This window comes from Sceloporus occidentalis, unplaced genomic scaffold, assembly GCF_023333645.1.
Source record: "Sceloporus occidentalis isolate IW3139 unplaced genomic scaffold, rSceOcc1.0.p SCAF_4, whole genome shotgun sequence".
Taxonomy (NCBI): Eukaryota; Metazoa; Chordata; class Lepidosauria; order Squamata; family Phrynosomatidae; genus Sceloporus; species Sceloporus occidentalis.
In genome coordinates, this window is record NW_028316984.1 from 67,298,238 (window position 1) to 67,311,169 (window position 12,932).

At 37.9% G+C, this 12,932-nt stretch overlaps 1 protein-coding gene across 3 annotated transcripts in view; it reads right to left on the reverse strand.

The window, feature by feature from the left end:
• Window positions 1–12,932, reverse strand: part of KALRN (kalirin RhoGEF kinase) — a 719,845-nt gene that overhangs the window by 251,505 nt on the left and 455,408 nt on the right. For all 3 annotated transcript variants that reach the window (XM_089520231.1, XM_089520232.1, XM_089520233.1), the window contains one exon: window positions 10,483–10,674. In XM_089520231.1, the coding sequence (XP_089376357.1) occupies window positions 10,483–10,674 (192 nt within the window). The remainder of the gene's footprint in view (window positions 1–10,482; window positions 10,675–12,932) is intronic.

Genomic DNA, 12,932 nt, shown 5'->3' on the forward strand with positions numbered 1-12,932 from the left:
GTTTTTTTCAAACCTACTGCTCACAGCATAGCAGTTCAGATTAGGGCTTTATGAATTATCCTCATTTCATCCTGCTGGTCCTGAAGGGTCTTCTGGCTCTGTGCATATCTTCCTCTGCTCCCCCAGACAATTTTGATGGTTCCTCCCATCGTTAAAACTGGACTTGCCACTTCATTTCCATACACAAAGGATTCTGAATTTGAATTGACATTCTCACACACTAATGATATATATAGGTCTGTCCCTGGCTTTCCACTACACCAAATGCACCTGAGGAAGTAGACTTAAGTCTACAAAAGCTCATGCTGCCAGCTTTTTTCTTTCTGTTAGTCTCATAGGTGCTACAAGATCTCTCAACATACTGATTCTACAGACTAACATAGCTATACAGTCGGCCCTTCTTATACACCGATTTTTTATACATGGATTCAAGCATCCACAGTTTGAAAAAGTTCAAAAAAAGTATAAATTTCCAGTATCAAACTTTGATTTTCCATTGATTTTAAGGGACACCATTTTGCTATGTCATTATATTTAATGGAACTTGAGCAGCCACGGATTTTGTTATCCACGGGGGATCTTGGAACCAAACCACAGCATATAACAAGGGTCCACTGTATCTTTGAATGGTTCCTCCCTGCAGCACCCACTACAAATTTTGCAAGCCCCTCCCCCAAAAAAATTATTGTATGGATTTTTGTACATATAATTATGAATCTGCACCAAAAATATTGTACCTTACTGAAGCTCATCCCTCATTCTCACTGGGACCTCTTTGCTGTACTTGCAAAAATCTTTCACTCATCCACTCACTCGCTCACTCTCTCTCTCTCTCTCATACACACACACACACACACTCACACACACACACTCTCTCTCTCTCTCTCACACACACCAAATTCAAAAAGAACTTTCTTCCATAATATTTCTGATACAACTCAGTCATGGATTGGAGAATATTGTTTCTTGCTATCCATAATCTTCAACAGAAATATTAATGGAAGTCTAAGTTTTGCTAACTGTTAGTTCTATCTTTCTGCCTGCAGATTCTGCAGGCACTTGTTCACTCAACCACACACAGCTTCTGTTACACTGAATTATCAGAATTATGAAGTCAAATAGATCCTATTCAGATTTCTTTGATATCCATAATTTGGACACCATTTGGAAATTACCATCCTAAGGAATAAATCTATTAGATGTCTGATATATTATTTGTAATTGAATCAGGCACTCTTTCACCAAAGAACAGAATTAAATGTGGCAGCAGGCTATAAAATGTGATAAGCTGTTTTATAACAATTATATCTTGCTATATAGCCCATTGCCCTCAAGACAGTTAAATAATGAAGTGTATTTTTGTCTGTCTTTGTAACAGTGACCCAAATACACTTCAGATTGATCCACTAATTCTAAGCAGTCAGAGCCAACAGTTAAATAATAATCTGTTCAAATTGCTTAGAGTATCCACGAAGCTGCTACTCCCCACAGAGAACAATTTGTAGAATGATGGTCAACCCTTTACATCCCTGAGTTTTTACAAAATATTTTTAAGTCATACTAGGTTGTTCTTTGCCAATCTGGCTGAACGAAGAGTACAGAAATTGCACCAACAGCTAATAATCAAATAGTTCAGCATTGGTTAAATCCCATTGTTATTACAGGGTCAGAAGATAGATGCTCTATTGACAAGGGAAGTCTTGGACAACAGATTAAATTGATGGATGATTTAAAGTAATTCTGAGTCTGAAGCCTTAATGGATTCCTCCAGTTCATGGGTCCAAAGATGTGCCACTTAAGCTAGAGCTGCACTAAGAATGACCTTCTGTAACTGGGTTTCTACTCTAAAAGTGAATAAATTTGTTGAAAAACAATCTCAAGGCCATAGGACCCCTATAGCCTTAAGCTCAAGGGTGATGTCAGAAGTTAAATCAACAGGGATACTGAAGAGCTGAGGAAATAGAAGATAACAAAGTAAAAAAAAATACTGCAAAGGATGATGAAGAAAAAGACTAGGATACCTTAGAGCACATATCATACATGAGTCAAATGAGTGATTCTGTGGACAAAGGAAAGTCTAGGTTACATCAATAGAATGGTGTCCAGACTGAAGGAAGTAAAAGTATCACTCTATTCTGTTTTGATCACACCTCACCAGGAATACAGTGTCCAGTTCAGAGCACTACAGTTCAAGAAGGAAGAGCTGAAAGGTCTTCGGAGGAGGATGATCTGGAGAAGCCCTTCTCTTTCATCACCCTCTCAGGCTCATTTGGTGGAAATGGGAGGATACCTTCTTGGTGGCTGCCTGCTCCTACACTTTGGAACTCCCTCCCTAGAGTGGCCAGGAGGACCTTGGCCATTTTCTCCTTCCTACTGCAGGTTGATACATTTCTGTGCCATCAGGTTTTTGCAAACTAAGAGGTGGTGCAGACCGCCCCTGAAGGGGCGGCCTGCAGCCATTTCCATCTTCACTAGATTGAGGTCTCAGGAAATGCACCCTGTGGCCCTAATCTGGGTTTTCCGCAGCACTAAAAGGAGCTGCAAAAAGTGGCTCCTTTTTGTACCCTGGAAAGGGCACTGTTGCTGCCAGTGCTGTGGCTTTATGGCACTTCTTTGGTACTGTGTCATGTGGACACAGCGCCAGAGGAGTGGCATGATGCCATGTGCCATGTGGCGCGGTGCGTGCATCATGTGGATGCCATGCCTCGACTCCAACCCCAGGCCAGACTTAATGTCCATTTTGCACAGCTCCTAAGCAGGGCCACGCTTTTAATACTGCCCAGTTCTTATTTAAGGCTAGTATATAGTCTTTTAATGCATTTTAATAGTTTTAATGTTTTAACTTTATTAATCATTGAATTGTTTTTTAAAATCTTACATTTATAGTTTTATTAATGCTTTCTTTTTATGCCCTATATTTTGCCTTGACAGTCAATCAATCAATTTTTTTTTATTAATGCTTAAGCCAAAGGTTTACTTTTAGACTGTGAACTACACTGGCCCTACTCTCTTCAGGGCATTTGTTCAAACATTAGACTTGAAGGAATTACTAATAAGACAGCACCTTGGTCTTCCCATGGGGGATTGCTTGTGACCATTTTTGAAAGAATGATCAGCAGACAATGGTGAAATGAATGTATCACATTTCCAACATGTTGAGCTTCTCCCTTATGACATAGGTTTCATTAAACCACTCTCTCTGTATGTTTTAGTCCTAAATGTAAGTGTAATCATAAAGTGGGGGGAAAGGCAACTAAAGACAGGTAAAAACCATGTCACCATATGTTATTCCCACTAGCATGAGTCCCATTCAGTAGAAAAGCAGGAAATAAATCAAATCAAATCAATAAAGTATGTCAGTCAGAAAGGTGAAAAGCACTAAAATTATACCCACCCACCTCCAGAGCAATGCAGTGGTGGGTTTATTAGTGTTTTTATTTCATGCCACTGATAAGCATTTTCAGCATTGTACTGTAAAAAGGGATGAGTGGAACGTAGTGTTTCCATTCTAAAAGATTTTGGTAAAAATGGATTTAGACACTCTGAGTATACCACACGACGAATACTACTAAGTTCACAGCACATATATAGTGCCTTTATGTAGACTGAGGAGATAGCTAACAGCACTGCCTGCCAAACATGCTAGCAGATGTGGTGAGACTTGAACCAGTCTTCTGGGCCACTTAGAATCATGCTGTATTTGCTTTGGTTCCCAGTGCCTTTCTCTCCAACACAAAAGTTTTCAGGATGCTAAAGAGCAATTTGTTTACTCTGTATGTTTTCTCTTAGCATTTTCTGAGGCCTCCAGCACACCTAAAAGGCCAGTGAGAGGACTGACTCTTGCTTATGCATAGAAGACTAGTAGGAGACACTGGAAACATTATGGAGGGCTACGTTAGACCTCTCATCACATCATTGCCAAGGCTTCCGAAGTGCCGAGAGAGCCATCAGTTCAAGACAGCAGAATGCATGGCAGTATTATGTTCCCACTTTAAATACACTTTGAATTAGCCTATCATTACAAGTCTGGAGCCAATTAAGAGAATGAACTGTCAAGGTCAAGGTAAATTCTATGCTTACTTTATAGCTGAAGGAAAAAAATGGGTGAATGCAATCAGCATCAAAATAATTATTCCAGATTTTTAAACAGTGACTACTAAATATGCACCTCCAACAGAAGTAGCACTCTACACTGAAAAGGAAATGATTTATTAGACTTTCTGGAGCAGAAATCATGATGTTCCCCTATCTCAAAACATCCCATAAATCCTTAGGCAAGAGCTGCTGATTCCCCAGCATCTATATTTCCCCCCTCTGGTATGTACTATCATTTGCTAAACATGACAGATGACTTAATCCTGAGAGACGTCTTCAAGTTTTTTCCATGAGTTGTGACTGCTCTGAATCATTCTTTAATAACTTTCTCAGGGTTAAGCAAATTATAGTGCTTCTTCTTTGACAAAAGGATAGTCCACCTTCTCAAAGGATCACATTGATTTCTGACATTTTATAACCATTTAAATATTTAACTTGATACCATCTCTTGGCAAAAGAATACACCATAATCACTGTACTAGACTGACAAGTAGCTAAGGTAAAAGAGATGTTAAGGACAGCAGTGATCCAAATAACCTGGTTTGTGATTGATAGGTTGGTAGGAAAAAATATTAAGAACAGTAATATCCAATAAAAATGTCCAATAAAAATAAGTTACAACTAAGTCCCATTGACAGGAATAGCATGGGTATTAGTTATGATTAGCGAAAATTCGTTTGATTTAAAGACATTAAATAATAGCTGGGTTTTGCTGGAGTTTACTTCTGGGCATAGGTTGCAATCCTGTTCTGTTACAATCAGAGTGAGATGTGCTGATGGGCAGACATAGTTTTTGAAAATCTGTTTTAGCACAATCCTTCTTGCTTTTGGTAATTATGTAAGTATGACATATTAGGAATGAAAAGCTTACTTCACTCATCTAACAATTTTATTATGTCAAAGAAAATAGTAAAGAGTCAAAGAAGGCAATGGTGCAACCTGGGCTGCTACCACACTGCAGAATTAATGCAGTTTCACACAACTTTTAACAGTCATGACTCCATCCTATGGAATCCTGGGATTTGTAGTTATTGAAGTACTATTTTCTCTGACAGAGAAGGCTAAATATCTCACAAAACTACAAGTTTCAGAATTCCATAGCATTGAGCCATGGCAGTTAAAGCAGGGTCAAACTGTATTAATTCTTCTGTGCCTGTATCAAATGTTCTTATTTTGTACAAGTATCTGAAACATTATGGGCCATGATTTGCAAAAGTAGGTTCTGTGAAGAACTTGGAGGTATCATGTCTTTTCAATCTCCTGAAGATCCTTTGTTGTTGTTGTTAGCTGCCCTTGAGTTGGCTCCGACTCATGGCGACCCTGTGATTGAGACACCTCTAAGACTCCCTGTCCTCCAGTACTCTGCTCAGTACCTGCAAACCCATGCCTGTGACCATCCTGATTGAGACCTTCCAACTGGCATGCAGTCTTCCCCTCTTTTTTCTACCTTCTGCCTTTCCTAGCATTATTTTCCCCCCTAATAATCTGTATCTTTTCATATGTGGCCAAAGTGTGGCAGCCTCAATTTGATCATTTTGGTTTCCAAGGAGAGTTTGGGTTTGATCTATTCAAGGATTCATTTGTTTGTTTTCTTGGCTGTCCATGGTATCCTAAGTACTTTTCTCCAGCACCACATTTAAAATGAGTTGATTTTCTTTCTGTCTGCTTCCTTTACTGTCCAACTCTCACAGCAGTGCATGGTGATGGGAAATACAATTGCCTGGACAATTCTGACTATATTGCTCAATTGTATAACTTTGCTCTTCAGGATCTTTGCTAGTTCTTTCACAGCTGCCCTACCCATTCCTAGTCTTCTTCTTATTTTTTTTTTAGTGTAGTCTCCACTTTGGTTGATGTTTGATCCGAGATACAGGAATTTATTGGAATATATTAGTTTCCTCATTGTCCAGATTGAATTTATGTATTTCTTCTGGTATATGGTAGAAATTGTATTATAGTAATATTTTAGGATGAGCTGAACTGAAATTACTTGAAAGAAGTTTTCTGAAGGAACTTCTTCAGAATTTTCTTTTTAAAAAATGATGTTTTGTAAAGTACCATCTGCCAGATTTTTGTCATAGCCTTCAATTCTTCCACAACAGCCCAGGTATAAGGCATTATGAGGGATGCACAATGAAAGTTAAGTTGCTAACACAGTTACTATTTCTCTCACTCACAAAGAAAACAGTTTAGGGAAATAAAAAGAGACTATTAAAACGGATGGGTGCTTCCACCCACCTGTCCAGAACCTGTTGAAGAATTTCCTCTTCCTCTGAGGAATAAGCAGAATAATATTCTCAATGTACTGCATGAAAACCAGGTGAAGAATAGGGGTATGCCATTTTCACTCAGATCCACCAGTAGTTCCTTGTACTAAAAGCAAACTATGCTGTCAGTGTCTTTATATTTAATATTTCTGGACAACAAACAATAGCCCCCTATCCCACCCAACCTCAGTAATCCTATAAGTTAAAAGGTGAGCACTATTGATGAACTGTCATAAGCATAGTACAAAGTTAAAGATATGAATATCTTGCAAATGAATAACAAATAAACACTGATATCCTTTGATTAGTATGTATAAAACCTGACCAACACTGGAGGTGATAATGATGACAATAGAAAACTATAAACTAATATGCAGCCAGGATGTAGTCACAGCAGAACTTAATTGCTATAAAATGAATAAACAAAAAACTATGATCTTTTCTCTTCTGACAAATACCCAAGGACTGAAATGAATGGACTGCCAGTCTACAATAAAACAGAAACAACATGTTATACTGGCTACAAATGCTTAGAGATTTCAGAGGACAGCAGTCCTATGCAATGGCCCAAAATATAAATCCTAATTCTAGGAGAAATATTAATTCACAGTCATCATGCTATAGTGTGATAGCATTGTCTTTTTTAAAAAAAATCCTACCTAAGTTTGGATACAATCCCCAGGCAGGAATGTTTCATCTTCCAAGTATTTCTTTAGCTCCCTGTCCAAAACAGCAGGTTAAGTACACAAAAAAGAACAGACCTCAGGGAAGACAAGGCCTGCCAAAACTGCTGTTAGGAGACATCTCTAAACATCAGGGGTGTGAGTAGGGGGATGCAGACCACCCCAGATGACACCCTGGGTGTGTGTGACACCACTGCTCCCCAAACATCTGCTTTTGGGCAGAAATGAGCTGTGGTGTTCATTTGCATTCCTTTAAAATACTGAAAAGATGGTGTGGGTGAGATGAGGCTCAGTCAAAGGTTTTTAAAAATTACTTAATTGTTTGTACATTATAAACCTCCTTTCCTTCATCATTACTATTTCACATCTGTTTGCCTATCACCTATTTGCTATATATCCATAATTCTGTACTTCCCTTCTTTTATCTGATTTTGTAATATATTGTTTCCCTTAATATTCCCCACTTCTGATTTAATTAATCCGAACATACTATTTGTCTCTCCAGTCACTTATTGTAAGCTCAGTTGTTTTGGATCTTTTTAAGTAGATAAATCTCTGGTCTCATCTGATAAGTCATTTTCAAGATTTTCTTTATTGTAATATGTGTTCTTTTCAACAACAACAAAAATCACCTGTGGACATTTCTGCCACAAGTGATACAAGGGTCATGTTGCTTGTTGGCATTTTCATCCTGTCTTTCGTTCTGTTTTGTCAATGTTTGCAATCTTTTGATGGTTTAAATACCATTGGTGGGACATTTTCAAATAGTTTTCTTTTAGGTCTTGATATTTTGTAAAGTGTTGCATCCTCTTCCTTGAATATATCCAACTTTCCAGGTCAGTATCATTTCCTATATCCATGGCCCATTTTATCATAGACTCTTTAATTTGGTCTTGTACTAATTCTCTGGAGAAAAGTATTTTATTGAATTTTGCTGTCTTTTTTTACCTTCTGTGCTACAAAACATTGTGTCAAATTTTCTTCCATCTTCTTCAAAGCTCTCAATTTTAGATTAATTTTAAATCTTTCTTTTAATTTTGTGTATAATAGCAAATGCATTTTGTGATCTAATTTCTCAAATGCTTTCAATGATTTCATTTTTTATTTGTTTTCCTTGCTCTTTACTGAGATGTCTCATATCTGAGCCATGTATCTAATGATTTCCACCTTTCATAGAATGCTTCTTGAGGGGATAAAAAATAAATTTTACATTTTAAGTTAAACAAAATAAAATTCAAAAGATGTTCTTTTACAATTTTCTTTAAAAACATCACATTTTAGCCAATTTTCTATTTAAGCACATGAAACTATGTATATGTAAATATATTTAAGCGGTGCATGCGATGTTGTTGTTATCCGCCCCCAAATCAATCTCAACCCATGGCGACCCTGTAGATGAGATATCTCCAAGACTCCCTGCTCTTCTCCACCGCTCTTCTCAAGTCCTGCAAATTCATACCCATGACCTCCTGATATGTATAATTTTAATGTTGCTACTTCTTTATGTCACAACTATTATCATTACCTTCAGTGATATATGAGAATTACAATTTATGAGTAACATTAGTACAAAAAACATTACTAAGAATTCTGTATGGTGTGGTATTGAAGGAGGTCAAAGGGGAGAGGTGACACCTTGAGTTATCGCACTGTGTGACACCAACCCTTGTGATATCACTGCTTAACATCCCACATTTCCGTCAACAAACTATTGGGTAGTAAGAGAAGAGCCCTCCCTCCAGTCCATCTGCCTTGATCCAGGCCTCAGAGGGAGAGAAGAACTGCTGGACCTGATCCCCTCCTCCCCACCATTCCCTTCTCCTTTTGTGTCGTGTCTTTTTAGATTGTAAGCCTGAGGGCAGGGAACCATCTATTATCCCCTCCGTTGTAAGCCGCCCGGATTCCCAGTGATTGGGCGGCATATAAATAAATCATATTATTATTATTATTATTATTACTACTACTACTACTAGTTTATTTATATTTTCCACCTCTCCCATGGATCGAGGCGGGATTACATCAGTAAAATAATACAATAGAAGTACTTATGGCATAGGTAAATAAGTAGACAGGCTCTCTGCAACAATAAAGAGGTGCTTTAACCATGAAATAAAAGTATATTGTTTGCCATGCTCCACCCATAGCTGAAAATGTTTCTTCCTGTCTGAGCTGAGAAAACTATGCACTGCTGACTGTTTCTTTTACACCAGTTTATCTGTGACCAAAGATGTTTGTTTGTTCAGACTCCCCTAACTCTACTGTAGTTTATTAAAAATTACTTGTGTGAAGTATGTAATTCAGCTAATATTGGCAAAGCTACCAGTTTCTGTGCGTGTCTTGATGTATCAAGTGTGCACAGATGCTACAGTGCATGAAGGAGAAGAAGAAAAAAACAATTGATTCAGATTAATTATTTCCCCCCACAGAATAAAACTTATCTTCTGAAGGCACATACCACCAAATAGCCTTTAGTCCAAAGGGGAAAAATGTGAAGTATGCTTTAATTACACCCCCGGGCCCTTCAATTTGAACGCTTTGCCCTCTGTGTCTGCTGCAAGAGTATCTTATCTCTGTACATTTTTCACTTGAAATAAAACAGCATTTAGTCTAGTTATTAGCAAGACATGGAAAACCACAGGGGAAATGTATTTTGGATCCATTATGAAATATATGGAAACAGAAATTATTTCCAACCATCAGCTGAATGTTTTCAAAGAAGTACATTAGAAATAGTAAAACAAACTGATGTTTAATAAAATAAAATAAAATATCTCAAGAAGCAGTTATCATCAGTCACTGAGGACAGGATCCAAGACTGTGCTTCTGTTGTCGGCATCAGTTCCCTCAGGGTAACCAAAAGGGCCATTTTCCTATTCTCCCTGCAGCCCCTGTAAAACTCTCCAGAGCAGAATTATGAGTGGTGCAGAGAGCTGGAAGGAGGATGAAAAGAGAAGACTGCACTGAGGGTGTATAGGGACCTGGGAAAGGTGAAAAAAATAGGCCCCTCCTGGTTCTGCTGATGTAATTGCTTCCATCAGCAGACATGCACCACTGGATCCTGGCCCAAGTCTGATGATACTGTTGTAATTGTTATGCCTTTTAAAAATGGCTTAGACATTATACGAATTCATTTTAATGGCACATTATCACTATTTAGTTATTATGAACAGTGTATCTTGCTATAAGATTATGCTAAACATTATGATGCAAACTTCTAAAGAACTTACATTGCTTCCACTGTTTCTTGTAGTGCAAAATCAAATAAAGAAAACATAACTTCTTACAAGTAATTATTTCATGTCTTCTGAATGTGCATGCTATACATTCCACATTCAGTCTAGTATGCCATCAGCAATGAAAACTTTGTTTTGTACTGATGACTGTGCAATATTGGACCAGTATTATTTAGAAGTCATATAATTTTGCAAGCACCTTACCTCTTTAGTATGAGTGTGGAAGGAAACAGACATGTCCAAAAGAAGTTTCCTCTGCTCCACTCTTCTGACAAAGTCCTGAATCCTTACTTCCAGATGCCGTGCTGCTTTGTAGATTTCTTCAGGATCACACTCCCCAGTCTGTGCTAATTGTTCTGCAGCTTCCAGTAGCTTGTCTGCATTAGTATAGGTATTCTACCAATAAACAGAGCAAGACACAAAGTGAGTGTCACATAACTATGCCAGTAAAAGCTCTTGTACAATGACAAATTCTAGTACAAATCCAGGAACACAATCCAGCATCTTAAAATGACAATAAGTGCACTCTTTGCAAGAGGAGCGGGCAAAACCTCCATAGAATATAGTAATATCCAAACAGGAATGCTCCAATTTCTCATTTCAAATGTACACCCCATCCAGAGCTGGCTAGTTTGGTAGATAAGAAGGCTCAGCATTGTATTATTTCTATGGTCCCTGGAATCTGTCAAAAATGACGTAAAGGAGTAACTCAGAGTTAACCTCTTCAGAGGCAGAGATGGCTTCCAGAAAGATATTTCACAATGTATTTGGTTATGATGGAGTGCTGATGGCTAGCAGGTTGCAACATGTAAACCACATACACTGAGAACACTGTTGCTGGGGGGAAACTGTTGTTGTTTTTTTTTGCTGTGTACTGGCAAGGGAAATATTCCATCTATGAGATTCGAGTCTCATCTAGCATAGTTACAAACATTTTAGGTCTCTCAGTAATCAGCAGGACTCAACAACTCCCATACCTGAGTGTGGGAATATTGCAATTTAAGCTATCCCAGTACAAACACAAGGGTCCTGTCAAACACACGGTGCTATATGTAAGCAAGAGGCATCCCATTCCCTACAACATCTGGGAAGCTCAAAATATACAGTCTTTCTGTGTCATGGAGCATTGCCTGACATTCAAGAAAATAAGCCAGTCTCTACTTACACCATCCATGCCCATTACAGCCATTACCATCGGCTGTACTACAGACTTCTATAAAAAGCCAGGTACACTGACCATTGTAAATTACCAGGCAGTTGCAGGTGTAAAAAGTATTGTAGTAAAATTTAATAAAAGTCCAAAATTCAACATTAAAATGTAATAATGCACTCTATGTCTTGATTTCCAGATAGTTGGCAGTTGGTGTGAAATGACAGCTATATAAAAGAATAGCCATTTTCCATTTATAGAAAGTTCCCTCCAACTTGAGTTTTCAGGAAGACACCTCCCTTTACCCTGGGCCAAGTCTTCCAAACTTCCAAAAAATTGTGTGGGTGACTTCATTATAGAATCTGGTAATTTTGGTAAGATTAATTACTTTTAACTGGGTCTTGAGTGAGGAATTTATCTCAATACCAAGTTTATAAGCTGTATCTTCCAAGGAGAAGGGTCTGTCCAATGTAATACAACTCCACAGAATTTGACAGTCATGTGAGTGTATCTGAAAATGCCACAATTTCCAGGATACAGACTGGAAAACTCCTTTGGATGGTAATATGTATCCCATGGAATGTATAATATTATAATTTATATATCTTAGTTATCTTGAGATTATTCCTAAGGGGCAGCATGATTAAAGTAGTAAAATTAAAGGAACAACTTACTGTATCTGAAACATTAAGATTCTAGGATTGTGTTCAATTCAGCTTCTAATTTAAGACACCAGAAATCTTTTATAAGAATGCCTTTATATTGTCTTCTACCTCTAGGCTTACACAATATTTCCTCTTAGCCCTCATTGATCGTAGGGCTCAAGAGGTATCTGGAGGTCAGGAGTTTCTTTCCCTTTCTTCGTTTAACATTGGGGAATTAGAGACATGAAGCAGATGGTATGGAAACACTGCAGATTTTGGTCTTTTACTCCAGAAGACTAATTTCCTTCCCTATAAGATTTAACTTACAAGTCTTTGAACATCTCTCAAAATGCTCTCATTCAGACTTGATCATGGGTAGCTTTAAGACTGCAGGATCCCTTAAGCAGGAAGAATTTTGAGGATCACCACATGCTCTCCTCAGCCACTTTCCAGTATGGTTGGGGCAGGGACATGACCCACACATGTAGTCATATGATTCCTCAGTACCTGGTGGCTCATAGCTAAACTGTAAATGGACTGCAATGAAATGCATTTGTACATGGGATTATATGATACAGTATTAATACTCTCCTTGTTTGATCTGTGATTAGCATCTTTCAGGCTAATAGAGTAATTAAGTGATGTTACAATAGCTGTAACACTCCAAGCAAGACTCAATTTAAATCTTGATTTGAATCTGAAGATTTTTAGTGCCTATTAATGAAGATATTGCTATTTTTTGCAATAGCTATAGCATGAGATCCTTTTTTCACCCATTTCCCCTTAATATAAGCATCCTTTTTCTTTATCACCAACAAATAGGTATGATTGGATGTGGCCTTTCTTTGCCCTCCAAAATA